Genomic DNA, 15,274 nt, shown 5'->3' on the forward strand with positions numbered 1-15,274 from the left:
GATTACATAAGGATCGATTGCTTAGAGGTGTCTCTGTCACTCTTCATCCAATGAAGCCTGAAGATTAACGACTCAGTGATCGACCCTGTTTTGTCCGTCTGTCATTCAGCCTGTGATTCTCTTTCATCGTTTTCTTTGAAATCTGAGATCTCATAAGAAGTTGAGACAATCTAATCTATCCATTTATCTTTATGGGCGTTGTGGGACGTGCAGGTGAAGACATTTTAAGATTAAAGAGGTTTTCACAAGCTCAAATTTCTCTTTAACACTATTGAATTCTAGATACCACTTTATTAGAACATTTACGGCACTCTTACAGCTGGAAAGCACTGCAGCTGACAAAATTCAACATGGCTGAACAACTAAACTATTACAAAGCCTACTACATCTTGAACTGAGGGAAAACAATACAAACAACGGCAACAGTCCTGACAGAGCCAACAATACCTGTTTTTTATATCTTACCATAGAAGAAAGAGAAGATGGTCAGTAAAGAAACATTTGCAAGAATAAGAAAAACAACTCTAGCAATAAAAACAGGCAGCATATTGTTGTGCATGCAAGGCTGGACTTTAGAGGGGGTTCTGCTGCTGAAGACCATGTTGAGCACCAATCACAGCAACCATTGCAAACATCAGTCCTTATTTAGAAGCTGTTAACCTTTTGTGCAGGCATTTCACATCCATTTTGAAAAGAACAACCATTATTCACCTTATTTATTCATGAGAGTCCCCGCACTCATCCTCACAAGCCAAGGACAGTAATGCATCTGGGGAGGTGTGTCTATTTTGGTCTGACAAACAGTACAGGCCTCCTTACCTAGACTTGGTGTTAACATTCATCGTGTTTCTTATGTAAATTAAAGCAGCATTGTGCCTATTGTTATAGCACAGCTCAGTGTTTGAGGATTTTCTCTTTTACACAGTGTCAGAATGGCTGTAACTGATGAAACTGCTGCATTTCTATTCCTCCACGTGCTTTTGTTCGTCGCGACGCGTCACTGTTGCTGTACCTTAAGCCAAGTGACTATCTTCTGAGTGAATTTCAGCTCGGCGCTACCGCAACAGCTTATTATTCATTTTTTCCTGCTCGTTTGTCTTTAGCCATGAAATGCAAAAGAAATAGGAGCTTTAATATATATTTTACTGTGAATAAGTGTCTCTGTGATTTAATTTTCTTGTTTCTTTTCCATTGTCTGGGCTTCACACCTCCTCCTCTTCCACCCACCTCCAGGCCCTACGGGAGAAGTCCCACGAGTCTGCATTGCTGACGTCGCCTCCTCAATATGCCAACTGCTGTCCAACAGAGGGACTTGTTTCTGTGCCACCAAACAAAAGCCTCGTCTCTGTCTCCTGGCAAAATGAAACTTGCAGGCCCCTCAGGAGAGAAAGTATTTATTAGTGTGTGACTCATTCATCTCTAAAGTGTGTTCACATTAAGCTAGGGCTCCAATCCGTTTGTCTCAATCCATTTAAGGAAAAAAAAAAATGTAATACTTGACTTAATGGCAGTGATTCACCCATCGAGTCAAAACATCAAGTCATTCATACGTGCTCAGCCAATGGATGAATCATGATATGAATAGAATTAAGAGATTGTTTTTGTTCTCAGTAAGTAAAACATTTGATCTTAATCTCCAATAAATTTCTGCTTTTATCTGAATCAAAGCTGTGTACTTTAAGAGTATATTATCTTGTCATATCTTATTTGAGCTTCTTTATTGTAGGCATGTTGGAATGACACTTATAAAGTTCCACAGAGGAAGAGCAAAGGGTCATAAAAGAAATTGAAGTGGGTAAAAAACAGAGCCCACCTGCTGTCTGGAGTTCAGTCTCTTGGCTAAACTGATGTACTCCAGGTTTTTGTAGTCTGTACGGCTGCTCTGCCCCCTCCAACCAATGCCGCCTCTCCTCCCTATATCTTGACTGCCAACAGCCTGCAGTTCCCGATGTCGTAGCTGCATTCGGCCGGGGAGAGCTTACAGGAGGAGGAGGCAAAAGGATGGCGGTTGTGATCCGCGGTGCAGGTCTGGGAGAGGATGACTGTGTCACAACTTTAGATTTATGATCCGTTATCTGATTTATAAGGTATGTTTGAGGGGTGACAAGGAATGCTGTGATGGTGTCACTGGATCAAAGTCACAGCTGGCTGTTGTAATCCACAATATGCCATATTGGATGCAATATAAGTGGGAAGATGAAGCTGCGCATATGTAACACCAGACAAACTGTATAGGTATCTTTCTATATCCTTCAACAACCAGGCTTCTTGTGTTTTAAAACTAAATAATGGATGACTGTTCTTATCAGGGAGATGTAAAGGAAGAAGACTCATGGAAGATTTGATTGAATTTATAAATCCAATCTTATCCCAGGTGCAGAGGAAGGACCCAAACACAGATCAAGCAGGCAGTTGCAAAGAAAATACCCTATAACAGAAAAAACAGGCAGGAACAGCGGGCAGGTAACAGACAGGTTAAAAAAAAATGGCAGTCAGCAACAAAAGGTGAAAGACAAACTGACAAACAACAAAGGAACTGAGGCGGTGCCAAAAGGGACTGGCTAATGGGGAAGTGGGAACAGGTGATCAGGAAGACTAACAAGGCTGATGAGAGACAGGTGAAACTAATCAGGGCGGGACAAGCAATCAACAACACACAAAGCAAGGAAGTAAACTAAACATGACACATGAGGAGTAAACTTCAAAATAAAACAGGAAACATACAAAAAAAAACAACCAAGACCATGACACATGTCTGATAGGTATTGGGTGGATTCCATCGTTGGCTAGTCTACAATGTCCTCTGTCATAAAAAGCACCACAAAAAGAAATGATAGACATTTTCACATCATATTCAGCAGACAGTGCCACCCCACAGGATTAGATGAACACAGTTGGGATGTTTCTTCAGACAAAGAAGGAGCCAAAGAGGGACGGATCGATTGATCTTGTCCCTCTTTTTGTCCTCTTGCTGTCATGCTGTCTGGCTTTTGGTGCCAAATGTCAAAATGTTATGTGTGCTTAGAGTATGAGGGGGATGACATTTTCCTTTTCTATAATTGTTAACAATGTTTTATATATATGTTCACAGTAAGAGGCAAAGAAAAGGCAATTAGCAGAATCCTAAATACATCAAGCAATCATTACAACATCCCTGCATGTAACTTAATTTACCAAAATAACATTTAAAACCATTATAGTACTGTGTATCAGTGAACAAAACGAACCATTCACATAGAAATGAAGAAGTCACACTATACTTGTCACAATTGTCAACCTTTTACAATCACAGTCAAGTATTTCAGCACAGAGAAACCAATTTCCTCTTTCCCCCAAATCTGCCATCGCCAACACAACAGGCTACAGACGTTTTCTTTGACATAGCTTTATGTTCGGTGTCAGACAACGGACATAGATTTGATTGATTTGAATTGGGTCTAAATGCTGCCGCTCGGGAATTACAGTAATGAGGGGGCTTTGAAAACCTGCAGTCTATTTTAAATTTGTAGTCCTTTTAACAACAGAAACATATCAATAAGACCCCCTACAGTGTGTGATTGGCTGCACTCAGACACAAGATAAAGCATCACAGGGCAGTTGGCAGCAACAGAAGATGAGATCTTTACCAAGAAAAACAAGTCGACTTTTCTTTGTCAAAAAGATGCAGGTACTTTCCTTTACTAATTTCTGATTTATTTAAAACCTGTGATCATTGCCACAACATAATGAAACATACAGGTTTGTTTTCTACGATGTGTTGGTGAAATACTGAGCTGTGTGGCTTTGGTATCTGTGATTGTGGTTTGTTGTCTTTGGAAACATGCTGTACGTGTGCTGTATTGATCCATTCAGTAAAGAATGAATGGATCAATACCAGTAAACTGAAACACAACACCAGGACATCACACATTGCGTCTGTGATTGTGTTGTATGCATTTTATTTACCGACACAATATTTGGTTATTAAATATATAATAATTGAATATTCTAAATAATATACTGTAAATCACTCAAGCAGTTTGTTTGCTGTATGTTTCAGCAAACATCCTGAAGTCGGCACAGAGATGAGGAAGTGAGAAAGTGTCTTTCTTTTACAAGTATTGACACTCATTTCAGTGTATATACACCACGAGGAAATGCCATCTGGTCCTAGGCTCACAGTGACTCTCACCATCTCTCCCACTAAAAGGTTTGTGTTTGCTTAAGGGTGGTGAGGAACTGCTCTGCCCTAGCGTGCTACAATAAACATCTGCACTCTGCAACCTCTCTTAAGAGAAATATCAAACACAGTTTTAGCAGCTTTGAAATGAGAAAGAAATCACGAATCTTGAATAGAAAATGAAAGTGGTCATTACCCGTGTTCGACCTTTGGTCAATAATGAATCCTGAAAATCAGGCGTTCATTTACCAGCTCATTTATATGGAAATGAACGGTCCCTGAAGGAATAGCCCCGCCTCTCTGGCACTGACTTCCTCCACTTGACTCAATTACCAGTGGTCCCACAGACAGCAATGAATTCTTAATTGGAAATTGATTAAAAAATAACTTTTTCTGGCTTCACTTTGCTTCTAAACTCTGCTCCTGCACTTTTATCAAATCACCCCACAGGTATTAATTGGGCCGCAGTGACTTAACAGATTGGTGGGTGGTCTGAGTCTGTGTTAATCAGCTCAGTTGGGGGGGAAGTAATTATAAAAGTTACAGCTGGAATGTGTCTGACTGAGTTTGTGGTTTCATGTGCTTATTTCCAACTGGTCAATATGTTTCTATTTTATATTAAAACACTTAATATTTAATTTACAAGGTACACAGTACATGTAAATAACAAGCTTGTTATGTTATTCATTTCCTAAGCAGAACTTCCACATCGAATGGCCTCTGCAGACTTGGAGAGTCAGTGTACTGAAATCAGCAGCAACTCCCACTTCTCCAATCAATGAATAAAAATTTCTAAAATAAGTATAAGTAAATGAAAATTGAAATTGATTCATTTATTTCATCTTGCACGCTTATCATGGGATTTTGTATGCAACAACGTGACATGAAATGATTCAAAACAACTTGTAGAACCTCTCCTTTCGCTCAACTTGTATTTTGCTGGTGCCCCCATGTTAGATGTATATTTAGTTATGTGAGACTTCTTAGAAACCTTCTCTTACTATCTTTCTTTTCCTTTTCTATTTATTTTCTTTTTTTATTGTATCGCATTTAAATTGTGAAACCACCAGTGCCACAAACCTTGTTTACAGTAGGTTATAGCTTTTCTTTTCAAAATTTTAGAAATAGTGAGATCGGGAGTCCAAGTACCCTTAGCACATCACGCATCCACGTAAAATCCTGACCAGATGCCAGATCTTTGAATGTTTTAGTTACTTGGATTTTTAAGATTTCATTTACTCAGTGAAATGTGCCTGAATACTGCTAATAATTATGCTGGAAATATTCTGAATCCTGCAATTTTTTTGTTAATCTAAAATATATCAAATGCACAGTGAATATGTTCAGTCAGGAAATACTAGAATCCATCTAATACCAACAGTGTGTTGGTTTATTTGAACTGTGAAGTGCACTCTCTGCATGTTCCTTGAACCCCAAATTCCCAGAACAATTATAGAGGACATGACCTCTCTATGCCCTGGCTGCAATCCACTCAGCCTGTCCTGTAGAAGGGGAAGTGTAATTGCTATCTTTAAATGTGCAAGTGGGGTATTCCCTTCATCTAGTGTAAATGTACACAGATCCTGAAACATTCAGTATCTGAGCTGCCTTGTATGTCTGACACAGATTTAGAATTTTGAAGTATTGTTATGATTATTTCTATCATATACTTCTTCCACTCCGGTGCATTTCAGAGAGAAATACTGCACTTCTTTAATAGATTTAGCTGATGCCTATAGTTCCAACCAAATGTAGTTTAAGAGTTTCCATGCAAAACATATTGTCTTATAAATATGATAAATGTCTATAGTAGGCTATCTACAGCAGTTTGATTTTAGAACGCCACTTAGATAACATTAAAATTCTGCATTCAGGTTCAGATATCAATAATTTAAAGCTTCAAAGTGTGATCCAAATGCAAAGGTCAGCCCTGCCTACCATCAAAAATTCAAAACACAGGACGGGAACTTGCTGTCACTCCCAAAATGATTGGCATTTCTCTCAACACTCAACACCAGCTAAATCAAAGTTGTTCATGGTCTATGATGCTGTTAAAGGTTTTTTATTTGTTGGTGTTGTTTAAGTTATGTTTTTTAAATACAACAGGACAACATGCGCCTGTCTCTTGAAGAAGACTGGGATAGCCAGCAGGATGATTCAAATTGTTGTAAATAGTTGATTACTCGTGCTGTAAGCCATGAGAGCCACGCGGAGGCAATAAATATGCTCTAAACTCCGTATTGATCAAAGTTGTTACCATCCATCTTGAGGGAGTCAGAGTGTCTTACAATCCAACCAATAGCGGTCGAAACATTTCATTCACGCGCAAGAGGAAGAGTCAGGGGATCACCAAAATCATAATGTTTATGGATCATGAATATAGATCGGCATTGCCGTCCAATCAAAAAGACGAGTGGCCTCCACACGTTCGTCAACGGTCTTTGTATGTGGTTCACAGTCCTTTTGTCAGCCTCCGGGAAGCCATCTCCTCATCGCTTTCTCTCATACATGGTCTTTGTCTGACTAGTTATTCCTCTCACACAGCCTGTCAGATGTAGTGTTTATGGTGTGTTCAAGTGCAGCTTTTGACAGAACATGTGATTGCCTCACATGTAGTGCAATGTGTTTGACTTTATACACTCTTTATAGGCACTAGCTCTCTGAGTTTACCTTAGTGCGTCATTGCCCCAAAGGGTTCTAGGCAGTCCTGACTATTTGTCTTTTACAATCACATAAGATCTTGGCCTTAATCAATAGTCATCAACTGTACTTGGCCTTGGTGTGTGTGTGTGTGTGCGTTTTCACAAATTCCTTCTGACCTAAAATTGTTTCGACAGACTTTCAATTACATCTGTTCTTAAAAATGAATCAGCCTCCGCAAATCATTTCTGAGACGAAGCTGACTGAGGACAGCGCCTGCATTCCCATGATACAGAGGACACTTGTGGGACCATTGTTCAAACCTAACCTTCTTCCTCAATCAGTAGTGAGTTATAATCATCGTAATGGCCTTCAGAACATCCTAAGATTGCTCTTGATTGCGACACATTTTGTGGCAAATGAGGAACAATATGGGAGACATTTAATAACTGAGAAAAACATGTATGACAATTGAAGTAATTGCACAAAGACCACAGATGCGACCTTAAGTAATACTCATTATCTCCTTTCCTAAATATTCCTGTTTTTTTGTTTTACATCTGTTACATTGTTTTTTCTTCAGTGAAAGCCACAAATGATCTCTTGCCATAAATTAGCTAGCAGCCTAATTACCATGTACCATCCAGAACAAAGCTCATTGTGGGTGCATGTTTGTGCTGAACACAATATCAAGCTTGCTTTCTGCATTTTTGTCCATTCCCACATCGCTTGAAGTGTAGTAAACGGTGCACAAACATGGCACACGCACACATGCATACAAAGAACCACTACCTCTTTGTATCTCTTCAACAAAAGAAACATTAAACGGAAATGATAGAACTGCTTTTGTGCGCAGCTTTGTGTAGCTTTACGTGGCTAGCCCTCAACCTCTTTTGTAAAAGGCCGCTGAGGTTGAGCCCCTGTGTATCGAGGAACAAGTAACATTTCCAATGGGCTGGTGTGTTAGTGTAGTTACTTCATTTCAGCCCTGCCTTGAGACCTGCAGAGGAAACTGTACCTTGTACCTGGACAGAATACAATATCTTACCCACACCTAGCAGACAGTGAATTTGGATGTCTGCATGTCACGACTCAAAGTCAAAATCTTTTCAAACCCTCTCCCAGCCGTATTGATTTTCCTTGCTCATTACCTAAATATATGGAATGGTCATCATAACGTATTGTAAAGACAATTATATTTCACATGTATTGTTGCCTTTACCTGGCCAGAATGTATCCAAGCATCAGCACACTGAAATTACAACCATTTAGAGCTGAGCAAAAAGAAAATAAGTAAAGTTTTATAATTGGGTTTGAAAGTGGCATGATTTAGTCATTATGTGATTTAGTCATTATGGAGTCCCAACGTGCTTGACAATGTGAAAGTAATCCAATTTGCCCTGTTTAAGCAGGAGATTATAGCCCCCCCCCCCCCCTCGACCATGCCTTGCACTTGCAGAGCCATTTCTACGTGTACAGGTCCGTTGTTTCCTAGTGGTACTCCAAAGGAAATCTTTTAGGGGATCATATTTATGCATTTCATATGCTATCAAAAGCCTGTTAATATGAGTAAGTAAGTAAGTAAGTAGAGCTGAGTATTGGTACTTGATAACCTTAAGGTATCCACTAAAATAACCAAGTTCCAAGTCGTTTTGAAACTTCAGGTCAAATGATACCTGCAGTTACTCCTTGTTCTTCCGAGATCTAAAATAAAATCAATTTGATACATGGGACGCTGCATTAACTTAATCAACTGTTAACAACACTTTTAACTATCCTGACAACAACAACCTTATCAATTCTGGGCACACGAGATATCCAGCCTTACTGTTTTTTTTTCTAATCTCATTTTATTTTTTTGAAAGGGTTTGGAAGGCATAAAAAGGTAACCAATGATAAGAGGAAGAAGTGCAGAGACTCAACACTCAAAAGGACCTCAAAGTCAGCACGCTTCTTGGATAGTGCTTGTGACATCTGCAGAGTGTGCGGCCTTGCCAGCACTGTGGACAGCATTAATGACCCAAACCACAAAGTGTAGTCTTTTTATCATCTTATCTCAGACTGGAGAATGGGACAGACCGACCACGTGTGCTCTGTGCTCTGACTCCGTAACGGCAAGTATCACCAGTGCTTATGCAATATCACCAGTCCTGAACATTCAAATGAAGTAGTAATGGTTCATGATTTCTTTTTTTATTGTACTTACATAGAATAATTATTCTTTCTATTTTTTTCATTTTGATATATTAGATTCTGACATTCCTCCGTCATCAAGTGTGGGCTTATTTATATTTAAATAATATCTTTTTCATCTGTATTGCAGCCTGCAGGCACTGGCTCAGCATGGTACGTCTTTGTGTTGGTAGATTCCGGGACGCTCTGATATCTGAGACTTGAGTTGGTTGTAATCAAAGATGTGAGAAATTAAATTCACATTATGCCTTTCACAACATCCATGTCTGTTTAGGTTTCCACATATAGTGCATCAATCTTGGCTGCCGAAAACATGCATTGAAATGCCTGTGAAAACAACTTTCATTGTGATGGAGCACCTCTCAAGCTTAAGTTTTAAGTCATCTCGGCAATCTATTATGTTCAGAAATGAATAGAAACCAATGGCGGCCTGGAATATGGGAAAGCAATCAAAACACTTACGGTAGGCTTTGGAAAATGGTTTGTGGTAATGTAAAGTGTATTTTCTTGGTGGTTATTGGACTAAAAATGCAAAGCCATGTTTTAGTCCATTAGGGTTTAAAGTTTTGTTAGTTGTCACTGTACAACACAGGGTTGTGCAACAAAATGCTGTTTGTAGTCCCATTTTTCTACATAATAAAAACATACAAAAAAGCATATTATATGGTGGAGGGTGGGGGATGAATTTAGGAGTCTCACAGCCTGAGGAAAGAAGCTGCCCTGAAGTCTGGTGGTATGGAAGCCGATACTTCTGTAACGCTTGCCAGAAGGCAGCAGAGTGAACATGTTGTGGCTGTTTAATACCTTTGCAGACACCTCTTGTCACCAATATCACTGACGCTCGGCAAATAGGCGCCAGTGATATTCTGGGCAATTTTAATCACCCACTGTAGAGCCTTCCTGTCCTGGGCCGTGCATCTTTGTAAAAGTTAACAAGCACAGGATTCTTGCCCTCTTAAGTTTCCTTTTTTTTCACCAGGATGGAGATGTGTGATGTTTATGTCAGGGTGTTTGTGATACTGATCCCAGGAACTTCAAACTGTTCACCTGCTCCACCTCAGTACCCTTGATGTAGACATAGGTGTGTGTCTTTACCTCCCTGGTTTTACTGACATTGAGCAGTAGGTTGTTCTCTGAGCACCACCTGGTGAGAGTGTATAAGTGTAAGTTTTTCTGTAGCTGCAGTTGAGGTCAATCCAATCTGTGGGGACCTATGGGACCTTAGCCCTAAACTAACCTAAATATCTCAGTGCACTTTTAACGTGGATGTAAGCAAGTCCAGTGCATTGTAGCACCTAAAACTAGCAGATTATATTGTTGATGTTTTTTTTTTTTTTACAAAGAGAGAAAAAACTAACATACAGCATAACATGAAAAGCTCTTTGGACAGAGAGAGAGAGAGAGAGAGAGAGAGAGAGAGAGAGAGAGAGAGAGGTGGTGGGAGGCGGGGCTGGCTGGTCATGGTTTTTCTGCACCGTGGACAGCTCCCGTCTCCTGTCTCCGGTCTGCAGAGAAGCGACGCCAAAACACAGCTGGATGATAGGAAAAAAAAACCCGACTCACATCCATCCACAGATTAACCTCCAGCTCACACCGTCATCACACAGTCTTCTTTTCGTCTCCCGGATGGTTGAGTTGTCTCGTTTATTCAGCCTGACTGTGGAGTCCATCTGCGTTTAACTGCATTGCCTCTGCGTCTTCGGTCCGTTTCCTGTTACTGGCAACCACAACGCTGTAAAAGTGCTTTTTTGGAAGGGGGGGTGGGGGGGGGGGGGGGGGGGGGGGTGGAGTGGATCGACCTGCTCGAAGTTCCTTTGATCTGTCCACTTCTGTCCGATACGTCTAAACGTCGCTGCTCGGCTAACCCTGACTATGTTGAGGTGTGGGGTTCCTCTCCGTGCCCGGGAGTGCGCGTTACTTTAGGATGCAGAAGGAACATGAAGTTGAGTAGTTTCAGTTCCGTCGGTGCAAGCTCAGATATGAGATAGGCGACCTGCATCTGCAACATTTGGCTGTGATCCTCAGATCAGAGTGGCTCAGGCGAATTCATTTTTTTGTGGACAACAGCCAGATAACAAGATGAGGTGCCTCTATGACTTTTTAACGTAAGAGAGAGAAGCCGATTTTACCCTGCTGCTGCTGCTGCTGCTGCTGCTGCTGCTGCTGCTGCTGCTGCTGCTGCAGGGAGCGACGTCCTCTTTCTCCAGCTGGCCAAACGAGTTGGGAATTTGCATCAGAGAGGAGACCGTGAACTCTGGGGAAAACAAAGAAGACAGAGCGGTCCTCTTTCTCGCCTCCCCTGACATACAGAAGTACGATAGAAAATGAAGAAGTTTCGGAAGGTATTGGACGGCTTGACCACCTCCTCTCCGGGAGGGACTATCGGATCCCCATCGTGCGGCAGCGCGGCCGGGACTCCCACAGCGACGCCAACGAAGGAAATCGACGTCCAGGAGACGCTAGTGTCGGAAAACTTTCAGCTGTGTAAGGTGGGTAAATAAAAGGGTTTGCTTGTTTTAGGCCACCAACCCCCGACTAAGGACTGAGGTCCTCAGGCACTAGACTAACACCATGCAACAGCTTGGATTCTGGCTTCCCCAAATCCTGATTCGCATATGCGATGCTTGCGAACACAATTACGTCTGGCGCCGATGCAGGCATTAATGAAGTGGAGAGGGACCGTAAAAGTTGGATCTGGAATGAGCTCATCTGCTTGTTGACAGTTCAGCACCACGGGCAGCTCCTGTTTTACAATTCTACTGAGCATGGAGGCAATTTTAGACAAAACAGCAGAGAGAGAGAGAGAGAGAGAGAGAGAGAGAGAGAGAGAGAGAGAGAGAGAGAGAGAGAGAGAGAGAGAGAGAAATAGAGAGAGAGAAGCCAGATAAAAGCTGGTTCTTGTTAGCTTTAGTGACTTTTTGTTGTAGCCCCTTAACGGCAATGGCTTAGCCCCCGCAGACACGTGTGCACGGCAGGCAGAAGATGACAAGTGTGTCCCGTTATAGGTTGACTCCAGCTCCCATGCGCCCCCCCCCCCCCCCCCTATCAGCATGCTGTTTAGGCTGCAGTAGCCTGCACACATGTGATATAAACAAACCAAAGGCAGTCGATGAATAGTTGCATCAGCAAGCAGGCACGAATGGTGTAGGAGCGATGACATAACTGGTGTCCCTCCCTTGCATAAGAAAAAAAAAGTGCAAAGCAAGCCAGCGGAGGGACCCTGCAGTAGATGTCCTAGCTGATGTGCTTTTCACATGAGAAGGAGGAAGAATGAGGGAGGGATGTGGATGGTTGGTGGTGGTGGTGGGGGGAGGGGGGGGGGGGGGGGGGGGGGGGTATTTATAGCAGCCTCTGCAGCCATTGCAGCCCTTTTTCTGGATGAATTTTAGAGCTGACTGCAGTTATTATTCCTCACCCTGAAAGAAACAGGGTGGATTTTGGATACGTACAACTGTGAATAATTCATTGAGAACCCACGAGAAACTGGGTTGGTTACGAAGCTATATTATTATTGGGCAGACCGACACTAGTGGAGGGGGGGGGGGGGGGGGGTTGTGTTCATGGAGATGGTGGAGGAGGAGGGAGGTTGATTCATAAGCAAATGATGCTGCAGAGCACCCTTGGCAGGCAGGCAGGCAGACTGGGAGGAGAAAGTGCTGGAAAAGAACAGCATGATTCCCTGGTCCCATGCAGGAAGCTGCTCCTCCTTCAGTGAGTGGCTTAATACATGGTTGTTTTTAAAGACACTGGGTCAACAGAGACCCTCATGAAAAAAGCTAAAACACACCCGTGTACAAAGATGCCCTCCATTCCCACCACCATGACATTTCTTCTCAGGGTTTTTATTTGAGTCTGTGCAGCCGGTGCAGGTTGTCTGTATTTGTGTGTGAGGGTGTGTGTGTGTGTGTGTGTGTGTGTGTGTGTGTGAAAAGGAGTGAGAGACAGGCACAGAGGGAGAGGGAGGGAAGAGGCTGTATAGCTGCACCTGTTACTGTGTGTCTGTCAATTTATTTTCCTGGTGCAGACAGGGTTCAAGGTGGGACGAACATGCGTTATGCGTGTTATTGATCCTCTGTATTGTCACATTTTAGCCACTATGTCCATCACATATCTATTATCCTTTGCTAAAAATATATTTGTTTTGGGCCTTGATCTCAGTGACAACCTTGTGCTTGACACTATTGCTTACGTTAGGCATAGCTTTAAAAACATGTTAAAAATGATGGAACACTATCTTAAAGTGTTTTGATGGATGTGTGAAAAGAAGTCTGTCTTGTTATTGCCTCTCTCATCGGCTACTTCAGCTTTCTGATGTTATGCCGAGCAGAATGGGGGATGTGGACATGCACACACACACACACACACACACACACAGATCTTAAGAACCATCTAGTGTCTCCTGTGACCATTTCCCTCTTTTATTAAGCAATGAAATATGTGCATACCATGCGCATCAGAAACCGGTTAGTTCCCAGTCATGTCTAAAGGAAATATATGTAAATGCAGAGGTGTTGGATTATGCAAATAAGCATGTTTCCTGAATGTATATCCAACAAGCATGAGCCCAAATCTGGTCAGTAGTCAACAATAAACAATGACAGATACATTTTTCTTTTATTTCATATGAACACAGAAGAGGGAAATAGAACACAATAACCTACATTTTCTATTTCCAAGTATTGCCCCAGCTATTTCTAGACTGGATCTTCTAACAGGGGTATAAATCTGTGAGCGTGTGCAGTGTGTGTGGGAGGCTTTGGCATCTTGGCTAACTTCTCAAAGTTAGTCATGACTCCTGTCCTCACTGTGCCGTGTGGGAAGATGCAACAACTCATTTTGTTTTAGATTCTACAGCATTTTGATGTGCTTATAGTGAATAGTGCTGTAGCATCCATTAGCAGAGGTGCTGAAACAAGGTTCTGGTGAAATCTCATTTGGACTGAAGAAGTAAAGGAGGGAAACCGGAGGCCCCCAGGTGAATGACAATCTCTTTGAATGTATTGGTTAATTTCAGTTGACAGCAAAATGAGTTAATTGTGTGTTCGAGAGAGAAAGTGGTAGAAACAGTCTCTCTCCCAAAAGAGAGGGAGAGAGACTGAACTGATCTGTCTGTTGCTTCTGTGTCTGTTACTTTTGTGACCAAACAATAGCTTCCTCACCAACCCCATTATTTCTGAATGTAGATTAATTAACAAAGAAAAGGTATTATTGTAGTCGGCGTTCCCCATGTCAATGCTCATTTGGCATTATGATGTAATGGAGCTAAAGAGGAGGACAGAAGAAAGGCAGGATGATAAATGATGGTTGAGGCCAAGCAGATTATATACTGGTTGGAATTTCTCAAAATACCCTGACAGCTTTCAGGCTTATGGAATGAAGACAGCCCTTTGAGGTTTGGTTTCATTGAAAACCAACTTGCCAACTTTACCTCCATTTTAAAATAAGAATTACATTTGTTTCTTGTCAAACCCAAAAACAGAAGTGGTTCCAACAAAATACTCTTCAAACATTCATGTCCCAGAAAAGTAAAACATGAATGATCTAAACTAAAAACTAGAATACAAACAGCACTTTCCCTCTGGCTAAAACTACAGTACAGCTACCCAAACAAGCGGAGCCCAACAACGGGAAAATACCCCTACTCAAAAATAGTCCAGCAAAACTGCAGAGTTTCCATACGATTCTGAACTATGTTGAGTTTTGAAAATACTCTGACAGGGAGGGAGGTCAGAGTGTATGACCAGACAGCAAGGCCTCAAAGGCTCAGAACTAAAGTTGTATGCATCAAGTTGTCTCGGGAAAACTTTACAAGCCTTGGACTGGGGTGGGCTAATTCAGTGAATGCCACATTGGGTTGTCTTACTGAGTGACTAACCACTAGGAAACATCGCACAATCCTGATCTATGGTGCCACATGCTGATGACAGGATCAGGATTTGGCATAAACAGCTTGAATCATGGATCCGTTCCGTCTTCTGGCTAATTAATGCTAATCATTGACGGTAAATGGTGAATGGACTTGCATCTATACAGCGTCTTACTAGTCTTCCTACCACTCTACAATACATGTCAACATTCACCCATTCACACACACATTCATACACTGATGGCAGAGGCTGCCATGCAAGGTGCCATCTGATAATCAGGCCCTACATTCACACAGTGGTGTCTTCGGGAGCAATTTGGGGGTTCACTATCAAGGACACTTGGACACTTGAACTGGAAGTGCCTGGAATCAATCTGCCAATCTTCCATTAGTGGACAACCCGCCCTACCTCTGAG

At 41.8% G+C, this 15,274-nt stretch overlaps 1 protein-coding gene across 1 annotated transcript in view; it reads left to right on the plus strand.

Moving 5' to 3' along the window:
* Window positions 1-11,276: 11,276 nt before the first annotated feature.
* LOC142971593 (uncharacterized) overlaps window positions 11,277-15,274 on the plus strand; it is a 122,219-nt gene continuing 118,221 nt past the window's right edge. Inside the window, exon 1 of the mRNA XM_076112173.1 lies at window positions 11,277-11,481. Within this exon, the coding sequence (XP_075968288.1) occupies window positions 11,317-11,481 (165 nt within the window). The 5' untranslated portion in view covers window positions 11,277-11,316. The remainder of the gene's footprint in view (window positions 11,482-15,274) is intronic.

Source organism: Anarhichas minor, unplaced genomic scaffold (genome assembly GCF_050575085.1).
Source record: "Anarhichas minor isolate MPS153535 unplaced genomic scaffold, ASM5057508v1 ptg000004l, whole genome shotgun sequence".
Classification (NCBI taxonomy): Eukaryota; Metazoa; Chordata; class Actinopteri; order Perciformes; family Anarhichadidae; genus Anarhichas; species Anarhichas minor.